This window comes from Helianthus annuus, chromosome 12 (assembly GCF_002127325.2).
Source record: "Helianthus annuus cultivar XRQ/B chromosome 12, HanXRQr2.0-SUNRISE, whole genome shotgun sequence".
NCBI lineage: Eukaryota > Viridiplantae > Streptophyta > Magnoliopsida > Asterales > Asteraceae > Helianthus > Helianthus annuus.
Genome location: NC_035444.2, coordinates 38,703,553 through 38,723,240, shown reverse-complemented (window position 1 = coordinate 38,723,240; position 19,688 = coordinate 38,703,553). Strand labels below are relative to the sequence as shown.

At 32.6% G+C, this 19,688-nt stretch overlaps 1 protein-coding gene across 1 annotated transcript; it reads right to left on the bottom strand.

Moving 5' to 3' along the window:
• Positions 1-2,593: 2,593 nt before the first annotated feature.
• On the bottom strand, positions 2,594-3,987 carry LOC110892747 (FK506-binding protein 3-like). Its single transcript, XM_022139896.1, has 2 exons — positions 3,376-3,987; positions 2,594-3,313 (listed from the first exon to the last, which is right to left on the bottom strand). Exons 1-2 carry the CDS (start codon positions 3,985-3,987, stop codon positions 2,594-2,596), a joined length of 1,332 nt encoding a protein of 443 aa, XP_021995588.1.
• Between the last annotated feature and the right edge of the window lie 15,701 nt (positions 3,988-19,688).

Here is a 19,688-nt window from a genome sequence, read left to right as displayed (position 1 = left end):
TATATAGACCGTAAAGACATGAAAATGTGAATCAACAACATATGAAGAATGATTAGATAAATTTGCCTTCAATATAAAAAAACTAGTTATTAAAGTCATTAATACATACCCAATTAAAAAGTTGCAAAAGATTGGAAATCATAAAAGAAAATACATAAAAGATATGTCTTCACCAAGTGATGTAAGAATTTAGCCAAGCATGGCCTTTGTTTGACAAAGACTCTTACTATCAATCTTGGACCCCAAAATTACTACACACACTCTAAAAGATGGAAAATGGATGATGGTGGTGGATGATGGTGTTGTAGTAGTGGTGGAGTGGTGGCAAGTGAGAGAGAAGTGGTTTGCCAAGGGATGATTTGGAATGGAACCAAGCACATCTATTTATAGCTGAAATCAGAATCTCCACCAAGGCCCGTGCCCGCCTGGCACGGCCCGTGGCTAATGTACTTGCTGTAGTATCGAAGATTTTGAAAATCTTTGAGTTAACACGCCCCATGTTAGCTGTCAGTTTTATCCTTTGTTGTTGTCTTTTCTTCTACACAGCATCCACCTTCAGACACGGCCCGTGTCTGGTGGACACGGCCCCGTGTCAAATCTTCTGATCTTGCTATTCTTGTGGTTTGGATATGAATTGGGCTTCGCGATTTGCGTCAATTCCTCCTTCTTTGTATTTATGTTGGTTGTTGCTGTCTTTTTGCTCCTTTTGCACATTTAAGTTCTTTTGACCCTGTAAATTAAAAAGGAACAGAAAAACAAGCTTTTTTCAACATTAGTACTGAAAAAGGGTTGATTTTATGTCGTATTTGATATAATTTATATGTTGTATTTTAAGCACATTAAATACCCACACACTTGAATCTTTGCTTGTCCTTAAGCAAAACTCTATTACGTGGCTTACATACCCAAATGAAATAGGTAGAAGAGAAGGTTTTGGTCTCATCTTTAGAGTGTCGGGAATCCATATTCTAAATTTATTTTGTTTTTATTTTATTTACAATATGATTCGTCATGATTTATTTAAAACACAAGTTAAGAAAAATTATTTACTTTGGCCATAACATGCCTTTATGGAATTCCATTTAGTTATATACAAGTGGTCACTCAACACTCAGCCGATGATGTATTAAGTGAAAACGCTCGTGCCCATTTATGGAACATACTCCTTCCATAGGCTTGACAATTGATCAAACCTCCCCGAGGTCATTTTTAAACAACCCTAAAGCTACATTCCTAGATCTACGAATGTTAAATGATGGAGGACTTGAGCTTTTTGTTAGGTCCGGATTGTACTGGATCTGATTGATGCAAACATAGATGAAACGATCTTGATCAAAGTGCGGAATCCTTTGGATCAAGTAGCAGAAGTACGACAAAGTATTCAACGTTTAAACACTGTCTGATCTTTCTATTCAGTAGATATGAAAGTACAAGAAGCCAGTAGAAGTCAGACTTTGACAGAGTACACCAAAGTGTCAGCAGATCTAAGAGTTGCAAAAAGTTCCTAAATGACATACCCTGATGGGGTATTTATAGGCAACTCAGGATGCTAAAAAGTGTTGTCCGATCGGATGGCATGGCTGCTGTCCGATCGGTTGACAGTGCTGTCCGATCGGATGGCCCATCCGATCGGGTGACACAAGTCAACAAAAGTCAACACTTTTACAATCCAAACCCATATCCTGAGTTGTCGTTCTATCTAACATACATACATAACATAATTGTTCACAAAGGATATAAACATACAAAACAAGACTCTATACTGACAGAAGCTACAGACGCATACACTAACAGACTCCCCCTCGAATGTAGCTGCAGTTCCTTCCAGCATAGTCTTCAATCTTTCCTGTTATGCCTTCGTTCTCTGGCTCTTTGTCTTCTTTTCTCAGCCTTTTCCTCTAGCATTCTTTGCCTTTTAAACCTTCCTTCCTCGATCCACCATTTTCTGTAAACTAGATCACCATCACGCTTCTGGTCCCACTTAGGAATCTTGTTTTCTTCTTTCTCGATTGGCGTTTGATCCGTTGGTGGCGGTCACATAAACTTCATCTTCCCAAGCTTTGCTGCCCTTTCAGATATAGCCTTTGAACGTTCTTCTCGCTTGTACTTTTTCAGGAACTCATCAATCTCAAGATCTCTCCAATTTGACTTCCAATACCTTCCTGAATTGATGTCTTGGGCAAAGCATACATCCACGATTGTTTGATACTGCAAAGCTTGTTCCTTGTCTCTTCTTTCATACACGATTTTGTTGTAGAATAAACAGTCGATGTCTTTCTTTGAGCAGTTTACTAGCCACATCGGGTCTAGTATGCAAATTCTCCTCGACTCTCCCTTTGACTTGTCAAATAATGAAATTACTGCCTCAGCAGTAGTTTCATTGTAGAGCAAACCTACGAACAAATCATGAAAATCCTGCTCCATTGCCCTAAGAGGCATGTTCTTTAAACATCTTGGAGGCTTAACATCCAAAGTTATGTCTTCTTTCTTCGTTCTCCAGCATGGTCACAATCTGCTTTGGTCGTTGCGGCTTCCAATCAAGATAACCATTCTTAGCTTGCAACTTCACATAGTTCCATAAGCGCTAATCATGTTATTTTACTTCCAAACCATGGTAGAACTGCTTGATATTCTTTGTCTTGACCAACTCATCTACGTCCCACCATGGGAGGGTCCTTATGTCTGACAGAAATTCAAAATACTGTACCCCCTGTTCCTGTCTAATGGCATAGACCTGGAGATCTTCAAGATAACCCCATGATAGAATGACACCCCATGAGATGTTTTTGCTGTGAGTAAAGAACTGAAGTGCCCTGAGAGACTTTCTTTCTCTGGGCATTACTTTGAACCACTTCTTTCTTTCTTCAGCTAAAATTTCTCTTGGAATGGTTTCTGGAACACCTTTAGTTGAAACCTTTTCCACAATTTTCCTTCTAATCTCATCTTCATTTCGATCCTTGAACATTTCTGTCAACGAAGGAAATATTTCATCAATTCCAGAATAATGAAAATCAGTTTCTTCATCAGAAGAGTCTGAAGCATCTTCAACAATAACATCATTGTAGTGATCAGCTTCATGAGCATAACTGAACTCAAACTCCTTTTCCGGTGACTGAGGAATTTCATCTTCGATATCAAATTTAAATTTCCCATCATTCAACCCCAATTCCTCTAACATCTCTGCCCTTGATCTCGAAACCTCGAGCTCCCCCTCATGTTGAGCATGCAAGAGAATAACAGTTGGATTCGTAAGGAATACCTGATCTGCATGTTGTTTTCCAGATGTCGAGGCTTCATGATGTAAATCATCCTCCTGTTCTTGATTTCATCGTTTAACAACTCTTCAATCCTTTCTTGAACATTAGGATTCTCAACCAGTAACCCAGAAGCACCCTGATCATCATCATCCTTCTTGTTATCCTTATCATCTTTCTTATCAGACTTGTCATCATCGTTATCATTATTATCTTCATCTTCTTCTTCGTCACCAAACCATTCTATATCAGAATCATCATCAACAATTTCACCACGAGCTATCTTAGCTTCTCTTCGCCTTTCTTTGACCTTGATTTGGCGAACAATTTCTTTGATGCTGTAAGGTACCGAAGAAGCTTTACCAACAAGAATAAAATTCGGAGTCTCTTCCTCTACTTCTTCTTCATCTTTCCATTTCAGCATTAACACTTCTCTTGCTTTCCTTTTCTTCTGCAAGACTTGTACTCGGTGAAGAATATCATTAAGATCAAGAGATTCAGAGGACTCACCAACAAGCACGAATCCCAGAGGATCTGCTTCAGCTTCAACCATTTCCACATCGACTTGGCCTGAAGAACCACCTGCTTCTTGAGTTTCTTCAATAATACTTTTCCTTCTCCGTGTAGCTTCTTCAGCCAGTCGCCTTTCTCTTTCAGTTTTTCGCTCTTCAGCCCTTTTTACTTCAATCTCATTGAATGCCGCATGAACATAAATCTTTAGATGACTTTCCATGACCGCATATAACATGTTGAGCTGATTGTCTTCATCACTTTATCGGCTTTCATTGCTTCCATTTCTAACTTCATCACCTTCATTTCGTTTGATACATACCCAATTAAAAAGTTTCCAAAGATTGGAAATCATAAAAGAAAATACATAAAAGATATGTCTTCACCAAGTGATGTAAGAATTTAGCCAAGCATGGCCTTTGTTTGACAAAGACTCTTAATATCAATCTTGTATCCCGAGACTACTACACACACTCTAAAAGATGGAAAATGGATGATGGTGGTGGATGATGATGTTGTAGTGGTGGTGGAGTGGTGACAAGTGAGAGAGAAGTGGCTTGTCAAGGGATGGTTTGGAATGGAACCAAGCACATCTATTTATAGCTGAAATCAGAAGCTCCACCACGGCTCGTGCCCGCCTGGCACAGCCCCGTGGTCATCTCTCTCTCTCTTCCTCATTAACTACTTATCAGGTCTTGTACTAACACGGCCCCGTGTGTCAATGGCACGGTCCGTGGCCAATGTACTTGTTGTACTATCGCAAATTCTGAAAATCTTTGAGTTGACCACGCCCCGTGTTGGCTTAGCACGGCCCCGTGTTGGCTGTCAGTTTTGTCCTTTGCTGTTATCTTTTCTTCTCCACAGCATCCACTTCCGGACACGGCCCCGTGTCAAGTCTTCTGATCTTGCTATTCTTGTGGTTTGGATGTGAATTGGGGCTTGGCGAGTTGCGTCAATTCCTCCTTCTTTGTATTTATGTTGGTTTTTTCCTGTCTTTTTGCTTCTTTTGCACATTTAAACTCTTTTGACCCTGTAAATTAAAAAGGAATAGAAAAACAAGCTTTTTCCAACATTAGCACCGAAAAAGGGTTGATTTTACGCCGTATTTGATATAATTTATTTGTTGTATTTTAAGCACATCAATAGCCAACTAACAAAAGGTTCCATATTTATATAACACTAATTACCAACATTTCTAGGCATCCCGATATCGTTTGGGTGCCGTTACAGTATCAGATTACCATGGCTTCATTACGGTTTTATCAAATGTCTCGTCACTCACTGATAAAGGTAAAAGAAACAATTCATATAATATCATTTATCAACCTCGGTACACTTAAAGATTTTGTGTCGTAATTGATAATACTTGATTTTACATAAATGCGTAAGAAATGGTTACCAGCTTCCTACAGATTTCGGACGAAAGATTTTTACATTTCGTTTTTCTAAAGTCCAACATCGTTTTTTTCAATCAATCTTTGGTACAACTTTATTATACATGATATACTTTTGTTTAAAAAGTTATACCTATTATACTTACAGATACCTACCAATCCATCTTCCGTTTTAGAAAGTTATATTTATTATCTACGTATATGTATATGCACTTCCGAACCCATTACACAAAATATAATTTGGCAATCTGTATAAATACATATATATATTTAGTGGCAATTTGTATAAGTACGTATATATTTAGTGGTTTATATACACTGTGATACATACTCATATACATACACACAAACATCCTTCTAAAAGTTTATTATACATACTCATATAAAACCGTAACATCCTTCTAAAAGTCCTTAACCTTAATCCTACGTCTCCTCGAACTCCTATCCTCCACCATGTCCTCATAAAGGTGTGCCTAATCCGCTCCCAAGTCAATTTTGGCCTGCATATATATAAATACACACACAGATACATTACATACATACATACATACATACATACATACATACATACATACATACATACATACATACATACATACATACATACATACATACATACATACATACATACATACATACATACATACATACATACATACATACATACATACATACATACATACATACATACATACATACATACATACATACATACATACATACATACATACATACATACATACATACATACATACATACATACATACATACATACATACATACATACATACATACATACATACATAAATACACACACAGATACATTACATACATACATACATACATACATACATACATACATACATACAAATGCACACTTAATAACAAATATAATCACATCCACATACACATATAGATACAAACATGCATATATGTACACATACATACATACCCACATACACACATACACAAATACATATAACATACTCACATTATACTCATATCCATACGTCTATAGTTACGTACATTTAATATTTAAAATAAGAATAATTAAATAGGTTGTTTCGTACACATTTGTGACAAATCCTTAATGTCGTAAGAAATGTGTCACAACTTGCAATGGATTTAAGCAATTTGTCATAAATGCGTAGGAAATTGTATTCATACATGGATTGTTTTCTACGTCTTTGTGACAATTATATTTAAAAATAAGTATTTTGTCATAAATGTATAGGAATATGTTTATTTTATAATTATTATATACTAGTTTTATTATTATTTAACCTTTTGTAGAGTATTTGTGACAGATCTGTGACGTAACTGTCAATTAATTAGGATTTTCTTATTTTTTGTCAGAAACTTGTCACAAGTTGTGACGGAATTCTGACGGATGGTTTAAGTTAATTAAAAAAATAAATATTTCGTCATAAATGTGTAGGAAACGATATTTTTTCCCATATTTTTTTGGCTTATATAAATATTTATTCGGTAAAAAATAATAATTAACCTTTTGTAGATTATTTCCTACAGATTTATGACGCAACTGTCAATTAATTAGGGTTTTCTTATTTTTCGTCATAAATGTGTAGGAAACGATATAATTTTCCCTTATTTTTTTGTTTTGTAGGTTATTTCTGATAGATTTGTTACGCAACTGTCAATTAATTAGGGTTTTCTTACTTTTCGTCATGGATGCATCGAAAATTTGTAACAAAATCTTGAAAAAAAGTTTTGTAGGAAATTCGTCATAAAAGTGTAGTAATCTGTGACGAAAAAAATTGTGTAGGAAATTTCTATATGAAATTGTCCCTTTTTCTAGTAGTGAATGAATATATAAATCTACATTTGACATACATACATGAACAGGTTATAACTTATAACATAAATATTAAACCTGACTTGTCAACGAGTTTCCTATGGCTCTTTGCATGCAAAATATAGGATGAATATGAAGAACCCTTGTTTTACATTCCAATCTAACCCCAATTGTTCGAGTTCAATGTAACAGCTTATGGTTAACAATTTGAAACTATTCCTCACCTGAATGCTAACATTAATTTTCACAAAATTTGACATCAAATAAACATCAAGTTAATTAAAAAAAATTATCTTCAAGCCTCAAATTTTCTTACTCTATTCATCAAATAAACATCAAGTTAGTTAAAAAATTATCTTCAAGCCTCAATTTTCTTACTCTATTTACAAACACAAAATATGCACTCAAAATACCTTTTTTTTTTTTTTGGCCATATCTCATACTTTTCAACTTCAAAATGTAGCACCTACTACAATATGGATGTTTGACAAGGGTTGAGATCCTGTACAAACAGTGCTAATTATAAGAACCGTAAGAACAGATCTGAACCATTGTTAATTTAAATCAAGGGTTGATATTGATTATAAATAAAACTCTTATAATTAAAAATTACTACTAACAAATTAGGGGTAATTTTGTAAAATTGCTAGTCATTTGATCATTTTCTATTAAATACAAATTCCACCAAGGTTTTTTAAACTAAAATAACTTTTATATACTTCATTATTTTTTTTAAAAATATATACCATAAAATCAAGTATTTTTTTATCTTTAATATGAGTACCATATTGCTATACCTTTTTGTATTTATAAAAGTGTTTTTTAAAAAAAGTTAACAAAAGGTGTTTTATATTTGTGCTAATAAGGTGCTGATTATGTGTTAATTACAAAATAATACAAACAAACACCAAAAGTAGATATAATCAGCACATCTGGTGTGCTGATAATGGAGAACGATTGAAGATGTTGTGCTAATGTCGTTTATGTTGATAATGGAGAACGATTCGAGGACGATGTGCTGATAATGAAGAACGATTAATGATGTTGTGCTAATTATATAGTGTTGTGCTGATTATATTTTTTGTAATTATTTTTAATTAGTTATAAATAAATATGGTCAAAAAGTCTAAATTACCCCTAAACTAATTTTTTATTGATGAACACTTGTCAATTATGTATTGGTTCTTATGGTTCTTACAAACTTAAGTGTTTGTATTTGATCCCATTCCACCTTATTGACAATTGACAAAGTTCATATTATATTTTAACAAGCCATAATCGGTCAACTATATCTATTTCTATGACCACAATATAAAGATCATTAATGGGCATTACAAATTACAAAATATTATTCACACATGAACTTGAACAATATGCATCATTGTTGGCTCCCATCAACCCTTGACCATAATTAAACATCTTTACTTACTGTTAAAGGAGACTTAGCGATGACATCGCAAAAACTTATTAGGCGAGCAATGAGCTATGCCAACTCAGCTTTCATTACTTCATTATTACATCATAAATCACTTTCATTTATTTAAAATACATAAATTATTTAACCTTTTAATTTCAATTTCAAAATTGAAAGTGTGGGTTTTTAAAAGGGGGATCAATTAATGTTTGTAGGCATTTTGTAGTGTGATGTACAAATTTGTTATAATAGTAGGGACAGTTTTTGTGAACAAATTTTATTATTAACTAGGTTTCACTTTAACAATACCTTGATAAATCCATTAAGTTAATATATTCACACTCCTGAGGTTTTCTATCTAGTAACACTTAGCATTATTCTTCTTTATCTTTCCACAAGAATAAACAAAATGAGTGATGTTGAAGCTAGTGATTTATGTTTTAGAACTTTTATATCCAACTTAAATCCTATCCAGTGAAGAAGTGTAAGAATCTGAATCTTTGATCAAAAAGCTGCTTTCATATATTATTTTTTTTTTTTTTTTGAAATTCACCTTAAAAGAGGAAGGCCACTTTATGCCATTTAGATACATTGAAACCCTTTCTAATTATTTGATTCTCCGTCCTTCAATCATAACTGTTACATTATGAATTATCCTATGAGTTATGTATATATCAAGGGATATATAGAGTAAAACGAATATGGGCCATAAGTCCTAAACTTTGTTACACACAAAGGAAGGTTCCAGGTCGAACACAATTTTTTACAAGAAAATGAAGACTATAATAACTCACTTATTTTTTATCCTTGCATACTTTTAAATATATGAAATATAAAAGTCAAAAGTCTCTTACATGACCGTGAACCTGTATGTAAAACATAAAAAGAATAACTAAGTTGAACTCTGACCCGCGCGTTGCGACAGACTTATCAAACGAGGGAAATAGATGCGTTGCGAAAGGCCTATCAAACGGGAAAAATAGATGAAAAAACATTGAAACCGCACACGCGCGTTGCGGCGTGTTAACTTGGAAAATTTTGAACGAAACGTTAAATGGAAAACTTGCAAAAGATGAAAAGTATAGGGGACCAAAGTTGAATGTTAAAAAATGTTGGGGTTAAATTGCAAATGATGTAAAACTTTGAGTTAAAAGTAAAAAAAATCAAAGTGGTTAAATTGCATAGAAACTTTTGAATTATCAGTGAAAAACCAAACTAATCAAAGGGTTTCAAATTACCAAAGAATGAAACTTTAAACTTAAATTGACATAGATTTAAACTTTAGGGTTAGAAAGGAAAAATCTAATTTTTTTGGAAAACTTCCAAAACCTATGGTACAATTTCCATATGCATATATATGTTGATTATTTATAGTTTATAATTATGGGAAAAGATCAAATAGGAAGTTAATTTTCGCTAGGAAGGATAGGAAGCCATAGGATTATGACATGTGACAAATTTTAAAATAAAGAGAAAGGGTATTTTAGTCAATCCAACTCCTTCTTCTTCCTTTTTCAAAACCCAGTAACTTCAAAACCCACCATTTTCAAAACCCACCATCTTCAACTATTTCTTCACTTTCTATCTCAATAATCACTACATTATAGTGTGATTTTCATCACCAATCAATGATTCAAAACCCGATCAACGTGTTCTTCAGCTTTTTTTTGAAGAAAACCCAGTTTAATTTCATAAAAAAATCTCGTTTTTTCCGATGATTTTGGAGATAATCACTCGATTCGTTTCGATTCGAGCGTTGATAAGTGTTTCTATCATTCAAAATTTGTCAATTGATGAAGGAATCGGCTTCGGTCCATGTAAGAAATTCTTTAATTTCATTTTCATGATCTGGATTTTTGATTTAGTCATTGCGTTTTACGATCTTTGCGGGGGTCCGGGGGCGGCAGCCCCTGGTAGCGGGGTCCAAGGGGCAGAGCCCCTAGCTGGGGTTGAGCTGCGTTTTAGAAACGCATCAGAAAAATTAATTTTCCAGAAATTGGCTCATTTCGAAGACAGTAATTCGTAGACAATTCAGACAGTTCACAGTGACAGACCGTTTTATGTGTCCATTGCGTTTTAGAAATAAGAGAGTTTTATGTGGTTTCTGGCTATTGCGTTTTAGAAAAAAAAACACATTTTTAAGTGTTTTTAGTCATTGCGTTTTAGGTAAAACACATTTTTTAGGTGTTTTCAGTCCATTGCGTTTTAGAATGAGTCATTTTTAAGTGTTTTCTGGGCATTGCGTTTTACATATAAGACTTTTCTTTGTGTTTTTGTTGCATTGCATTTTAGGTAAAACACTTTTTTATGTGTTTTCAGTCCATTGCGTTTTAGAAAACAGACATTTTAAGTGTTTTCTGACCATTGCGTTTTACAAATAAGACATTTCTTTGTGTTTTTTGTGCATTGCGTTTTAGAAAAATGTCATTTTTATGTGTTTTCTGGCCATTGCGTTTTACAAATAAGACATTTCTGTGTGTTTTCTGGCCATTGCGTTTTACAAATAAGTCATTTCTTTGTGTTTTTAGTGCATTGCGTTTTAGAAAAATGTCATTTTTTAGGTTTTTTTTTTCATTGCGTTTTACGTAACTGGTGGTTTTTCTATTGCGTTTTACACAACTGGGTTTTAATTTTTTTTTTAAAATATAGCAATAGTATACGCGTTTTAAAGAAAAAAAAACGCTCGTTTTTTTTGTGCAATTTTTATAAAAAAATAATGTCGTATGAAAGAGTTATTAACGTTTAAAAAATGGGGGGGAATTGGTGGAGAGAGAAACTATTGGCTTGGATTGACTAGAATGCCCTTGAACAAACTCACGCGCCTCTTTTCTTCCTTTTAATTTCCCTTATTTAATCTTAGCCCTTGATTAACTTAATGGATGATCAACATCACTTTTCGATTAAATTGCTGTACTAAAAACGCATCAGAAAAATTAATTTTCCATAAATTGGCTCATTTCGAAGACAGTAATTCGTAGACAATTCAGACAGTTCACAGTGACACATTTTTTAGGTGTTTTCAGTCCATTGCGTTTTAGAATGAGTCATTTTTAAGTGTTTTCTGGCCATTGCGTTTTACATATAAGACATTTCTTTGTGTTTTTGGTGCATTGCGTTTTAGGTAAAACACATTTTTATGTGTTTTCTGGCCATTGCGTTTTACAGATAAGACATTTCTGTGTGTTTTCTGGCCATTGCGTTTTACAAATAAGTCATTTCTTTGTGTTTTTTGTGCATTGCGTTTTAGGTAGAACACATTTTTATGTGTTTTCTGGCCATTGCGTTTTACAAATAAGACATTTCTGTGTGTTTTCTGGCCATTGCGTTTTACAAATAAGTCATTTCTTTGTGTTTTTGGTGCATTGCGTTTTAGGTAGAACACATTTTTATGTGTTTTCTGGCCATTGCGTTTTACAAATAAGACATTTCTGTGTGTTTTCTGGCCATTGCGTTTTACAAATAAGTCATTTCTTTGTGTTTTTGGTGCATTGCGTTTTAGAAAAATGTCATTTTTTAGGTTTTTTTTTTCATTGCGTTTTACGTAACTGGTGGTTTTTCTATTGCGTTTTACGCAACTGGGTTTTAATTTTTTTTTTTTAAAATATAGCAATAGTATACTCGTTTTAAAGAAAAAAAAACGCTCGTTTTTTTGGTGCAATTTTTATAAAAAAATAATGTCGTATGAAAGAGTTATTAACGTTTAAAAAATGGGGGGGAATTGGAGGAGAGAGAAACTATTGGCTTGGATTGACTAGAATGCCCTTGAACAAACTCACGCGCCTCTTTTATTCTTTTCAATTTCCCTGATTTAATCTTAGCCCTTGATTAACTTAATGAATGGTCAAGATCACTTCCTATCCTTCCTAGCCAAATAAACTTCCTATTGTATCTCCACCCTTCATTATTATATATTTCTTGTTTATTTTTATTTACAACCCACTAAATGTTGATATATTCAGTTTGTTAGGATAAAGAACAGAAAAACAGCCCAGCCCAACAGGTAAGCTCCCCAATCTCCATTGTCAGTTAATATCAATCAAACAAACTCAAATTTTTATATTAATCAAATTTTGTTTTAGTTTTAGTTTCAGTTTTAGTTTTAGTTTGAGTTTATTCGATCAATAATCTTTACATGTGAATCTAAAACAATTTAAGATAAAACCATACAATTATATACATTCATGTTTGTTTCTTAAGATATATAAAAACCCATCTTTTTTTTTATTATTTCAATTCAAGTTGGTTGTAATTTGAACCTACCAAAGTTGATTGAAGCACTCATCATTTAGTGCACCTTGTCAAACTTTTTTTGGTCTCTCAAGGAAAGCTAGCATAAGGTTGTCGGACCAAATCAAATTTGATCGTACTGGTTTATGGATTAAAGGGTGTTTTAGTGACTTTTAAGCCAATTACAATGTCTTGTCCTACACAAAGTGAAATGATTAGAAAATAGGGATGTAAATGAGGAAAGACGTTAATACTTTTGTTCGTGGATCCATGAGGTGTTTTCTTCAACTTTTTATCTTATTATAATTAGAAGATATGGTCTATTATTTTACTTTTTAAGGATCTTATATATTATGATTTTGTATTGTATATTATAAATTATACTTCCTACTATTTATATGATATGGTTGTATAAATTGGGGCATCGTATTTATTTCAATACTAGGTTAAACCCCGTGTATTACACAGATTGAATTACAACAACAATCATATTCAGTAAATCCCCAAATAGCAAATTACATAGACTGAATCGAAGATGTAGAATTTGATTTTAATTTTTTATTATTTTGAATATGTGGGACACATAATAATAATAATAATAATAATAATAATAATAATAATAATAATAATAATAATAATAATAATAATAATAATAATAATAATAATAATAATAATAATAATAGAGTAAACTGCCATTTTGGTCTCTGTGGTTTGGTCAATTTTGCCACTTTAATCCAAAATTCAAACTTTTTGCATCTGGGTCCCTGTGGTTTCAGTTTTATTGCCATTTTGGTCCAAAAATGAAATCAGGTCATATTTGTCTTATAAAATCCTGTTATTTTGTCATTTTTCGCAGGGGCAAAATGATCATTTATTTTTTATAAATAAATACCATATTTTATAAGACAAATATGACCTGATTTGCCCCTGAGGAAAATGACAAAATTGCAGGATTTTATAAGACAAGTATGACCTGATTTCATTTTTGGACCAAAATGGCAATAAAACTGAAACCACAGGGACCCAAATGCAAAAGGTTTGAGTTTTGGACTAAAGTGGCAAAAGTAACCAAACCTCAGGGACCCAAATGGCAGTTTACTCATAATAGTAAGATTGAAGATCTTGTATATTAATTCAAAAGTGTGAGAAGTGTGAAAAATATTGTGGAGATGACATGTGTCCTCAATCTAAATTAATTCAAAAGCGTAAACAAGTAATTTTCTTATTGATTTAATTAATTGATAACCTTCCATAACTGCCACCCTTAGTTATAGGAATACGAATTAAGAATTAATCTACGAATTTATGTCATCTCGTTCATCAATTATTAATTCTGAAGATCGCAAAATGGAAATTTATAGAGTGTTATATAGTGATGGATGTAAAATAAAGGTTTTTATATAACAGTACAAATCTCTATAAAACACTATGAATAGCATATATCACCATATAACCCTTTTATAACTCTATATAACACCACAACATTATATATAACACTGCAACCACCATTCAGAACTGTATAGTTTTATATATTTTTTATAGTGTTATATGATGAATGTATATTGTTATATGGTGTTATATAGTGTTATAGTGTTATATTTTTCTGATAGCATGTCTATGATAGATGTATAGTGTTATATATTCTTATATAGTGTTATATAGTGTTACATAGTGTTATATGGTGTTACATAGTATTATACGGTGTTATATAGTGTTATATGATGGATATATGGTGTTATATTTTTCTTGTAGCAGTTACATATTTCTGGATTTTTTAGAATGTCCAGATTTTAGAATAAGTATAAAATTGAATCGCTAGAAATTAGGAGAGGTTACCTAATTTGAAACATATACAAAGACACTATTACCCCTACAATTTTCAAATCAGTCCAAATAACTAAAACACAATTTATAATTTGGTCCCTATTGATCTCAACCATTAGATCAAAGATCTAATGGTTTAAAATACTTCTTACATTTCTCACACTTTACACAACTTTGTACACTATCCCTATCCATAATAATGATGATGATGATACATCTCAGCTGAACTAAAGAGTGAATCTTATTAAAAGAAATAAATAACAAAACATTTAAAAAAACAAAATAGTATGACTTTGTATAATTAAATACACATTATTATATGCTACATCATATAATTCCTTAAAGTTTTATACATTATGTATAACTAGATGTACACTCCCGCCGCGTTGCGGCGGGGGCTCAGAAGCGTCGAAAAACCATCAAAGTGTTTCAGCATAAGAAAACATGCAGTTAGTCAAGTCTTTTAGATTGTAAATTGAAATCATATTCTTCGAGCAACGTAGGATAAAGCTAAACAATTTTATTCGGTATATAAAAGCATAATTTAAGTTTGCAACCTTAACAATAGTAATTTATTTATTTTTAAGTTTGTAGTGTCCAAACAAAAACGACATGATATCATTTTTTCCTTGAAAGACATATAATACAGAATATCAATATTGATTTGTGTTTGAATACTACAATACTTGTCCTTTTAACACATGGATAACAAATTTCCAAAGCTATACCTTCGTCTTCCCTACACAGTACCATCTTGTCAACATGTTAATCTTCTTTATTGCTACTCTGCCAACAAACCCACCTTTTTAAAATTCAATATCAAAAGAAAAAGTGCAAAGTTAATATCTAAGAATTTGCAGTAATCGAAAGTAACTAAACAGGGTAATCAAATCAATTGCAACTGAAGTAAAAAAAAAACATCAAAACGAACAAAGTAAATCAACTATTCTAATGGTGTGTCTACACAACAGCAAATTGATCGTAAACATTCAGACAAATAAATGAAATTGACATATCTCTAAAATTTCCAATCCAAAAATTTAATTATGCAAGTCTCAGAACGATGTCATCATAGACTGTACAATAGGGATTCTAAGCAAGCAACGAAACACATTCATATCGTCCGAGAAGGAAACCGGCCGGCAGCAAACCCTCGTGTATGAACAAAAGAACCGGACCACTGTACAGACCCAAAATGATAGCGCCTATAAGGTCGGCGAAGTTGGCCATCTTTACGGCATCTCTGATGATACCATCATCATCGACACCGTACAAACATACCGCCATCCAATCGACGGCCAGAGCTTCCGAAAACAGAAACCCTCTGTGCTTCTCTCTATGGAACCCCTTATCTGTTTCTCTCTTTATAAGAAGAGAGTTAGAGTAACTCCCAATCCTCAATGATGAAAGTATCAAACCCGTCGCCATAGACGGTTGGAACCGCCGGCAACGAAGATGACGGAAACCCCAAAGGGAACCCATTGTCTGCCTCTCTTCTCGACAAATAACACATGGTCGCCGACCGTCAACAAAAGAACAACAAACTTTTAGTGCGAGAAGGAGTCAACAGTTTTTAGAGGGAGAAAGTGACGGTCAGATAAAGGTAACAGGTAAACAAATAACCTATATGACAGCACAAAGTACAATTTGCATAAACAATTCAGAAACCAACCCACAGCTTTTATAAACCTCTCAAAAACCAACGTACAACAATGTTATGCAAACGATACAACTACCGTTGCAAAGAATGGTTGCTAATAATGTACTAAACTTTAAGTAATGGGTACAACTACTAATGCAATAATATGTTGCAAATAATAGTATATAAATTGTTTGAGAAAATTGAAGTTTTAAGAAGATTTATTTAAATCATCCTAACAACTTAAAATTGAACTTTACATTTTTTTCTACCAAGGAATAGAACAATATAATTTCAAATGGTGAGGTTTTTTTAGAGTTTTTATTAATAATCATTACATGAGGATACGCTTGTATATTTAATTAATCATTTATTTGTTGGTTGTAAACTTCCTTCATGACACACACGCACACGTGCGCAAACACACATATATATAGGGGAGAGTTCAAACGAAAACTCTTTTTATTATAAAAACTTGAAAACTAATTAAAAAATATAAAAAAAAACATATCAAAAATTGTTTTTTTACAATTTTTTATAAATTTTTGCTACTTTATATATATATATAAAATTTGTAGTGCATATGTACAATAATACACATGTGTAGTACACATATAATGCACATGTGCAGTACAAGTTTTTTTTTTTTTTTTTTTTTGAAAAAAAAAGTGTTTTATATATAAAAAGTAGCGAAAATTTGTAAAAAAAAAATGGCATGTTTTTAAGGCTTTTTTAGTTAGTTTTCAAGTTTTCACTTTAATTAGTGGTTTTCAAGTAAATCCTCCCCTATATATATATATATATATATATATATATATATATATATATATATATATATATATATATATATATATATATATATATATATATATATATATATATATATATATAGAAACGGGTTCAGGAGAAAACGGCAAAAATTGTGAGAACGGTGGGAACGCATCCTGGCCCAACACGTGGCGCGGGGCATGATCAGGGTCCGAGGGGTTTTTTTTGTCTTTTTAGTATTCTTCTCCTTTTCCGATTTTCGCGTTTGACATGCTGCTTTACTTTTTGCGTGCAAGATAATTTTGGCGTTATCTAGAATTATTAATTATTTAGTATTTTACTATTTTTCCCAGATTTCTTTTCATTGAATTAATTCTTTTTGTGTCACATAGTTAATTTTTTTGGCGTTATGGCTTTTTTCATGTCATTTTTTGGCGTTTTGTATCTTTTTGTTAATAATTGATTACCATAGATTAATATTTTATAAAATTACAATAATACGAAATCAAAATAAACTAATAGTCTTCCGTATGTGGAATTACATCAGAGATGTACCCATCGCTTTGTTCATCATTTTCTTCAGATTCTTCATCATCAAATTTCATATTTGCGTATAACACCATTAGCTCGTCTCTTCTTTGCTGCAACCTATTCTTGAATATCACTGCATCCTTGGATTTTGGATCATTTGAAGGTGCTAAATCATAGAGTTGTTCAATGATAGATAGCAACCCTGTCTTCAACATTTCTTCCATTGGCCTTGAATATTGCACCCCGTTTTTATAAGTCACTTCAAGCGTTCCTTCTTCCTCATGCATCACCGAACTGCTAAGTTTTGGTATAGGAGTATCGTCAATATCATCATCATTTTCATCATCTTCTGCCAAAAAATTTTCTCTTCAGTCTGTTTATTACAGTTCTGGTTCTTTCACAATCGTTGTCCATTGGAACCCCAAGGACCAGGATATCCTTCTGAACCTTTTCATTCATTCCAAGCATGACTTTGATTGTCCTTACCTTAGCCATTTTTAAAGTTTTTGGCGTTTTGGACAATATGTGGCGTTTTGGACAATATGTGGCGTTTTAGTCAAATTTGTTGGCGTGTTTGAGCTTGTGTTCTCATGGTCTTCTTTTATATTGACTTTTTTTCCCGCGCATGACAGGTAATTATGACGTTTTGAAAAAGATAAATAAATTTAATTCCCCAAGAATTTTGTTTTTAATACAATAAATGTTAGTAATTATGTTTTCCGTCGTTTCATTTTACTGTTTTTTGCAGTTTACCGTGTTTTGTTTTCAGACTCAACTGTTTTTATGGTGTAACACGTCAAATCTTGACGGCTGTAATTATGTCGTTTTGTTTTCCAATGGCGGTTAGATAACGATTGGACTTTTTTTGTTTAATATTCTTTGCACATTGTTTCACGCTTTTTTTTATAATAGTAGTTGTTCAAAGTAATTTTATTATAGTTTGGTAGTTTTTTGGGGGCGTTTTTATGGCATGATGGCGTTTTACAAGCATTTACTCATTTTGGTGTTTTATTATATTTTTCATTATAGTATTAATATACTTTTGTTGTTTATTAACTGAAATTACAAAACAAACAACAGATAAAGAAAATTAAAAAAAAAAACAAAGTAGAAGCAATTTATGATTTAAATCTTCAGTGTCATCAGTCTCTTTTTTCTTTGGAAACTAAAAGAACTATGACAAATAAATGGCGTTTTGGGTTTGGCGTTGTTTATTTTCTTTGTTCATGTGTTGAAGTGTCTTTGTGGATGTTGGAGATATAGATCAACCCTTTGTGGGTGGATGCTATCTGCTCGTCGTCTTTATTATAATCATCGAGGCCAAACTAGCATTTACACTGGTTTAGGTCTCTTCTTATCATCCAAACCTTCTTTAAGAACAAAGATGACAGAATGACATATGGGTGCATCAGTCTCTCTTTTTTGAATTTTGTTCATCTCATGCAGCAAAATCTTACTACACTCACATAATAAATCATTCAGCGAAACTTCATGCAGAACACTACTGAGTATCAAATAAAAGATGTTTGCCATCGTTGTATTTTTTGGCGTTTTACATTGAGTTGTATTTACCACTGTGTTTTTTGTGTGTTTTTTTGGTGTGATAAACGGAAGTGGTGAAACGTTTCTATTTATAGAATTTTTTTTGGCGCGTAGTTTAGGCGGGATATTATTTTTATAACAAAAAATGTAATTAACATTTATCGGATGTAAGGTTTGGCGTTATATATTATGGCGTTTCATATTTTGTTGCGTTTTTGTAGTCAGAGAGCTTAAATAAAAACACAGAAAAAGTACGCAGTGATAAAATTGGCATTTTGTATTTATTTGGCGTTTTATTTTTCAATGGCGTTTTATGTGAGAAATTGTGTTTTACCTTTTTTACCCTTAATGAAGCGATTCCACGTAATAAAAGTGATGTTATTTACGAAAATGCCACCGCGCTAATCTAGTCCATAGATTGTTTTGATCGGACGATCTATAAGCGTTCTCACCGTTCTCACATTTTCTCTAAATCCTGACCCTATATATATATATATATATATATATATATATATAGAGAGAGAGAGAGAGAGAGAGAGAGAGGCTATGGTTCAATTAAGAATCACCACGAGTTGTGAGAACCATAAGAACTCTACTTTTTGCGCGAGTTGGGCTACAAGTTTTTGCACAAACGTAAATGAAAATATTATAAATACATCTGTAAAAGAATAGCAAAAAAAATTTGTCGAGTCGGTAGTTTTGCCTGATGTAAGTTTTGTTTACGCGCTGATGTAAATTTTGTTACAGTGATAAATTTTTTTTACACCTC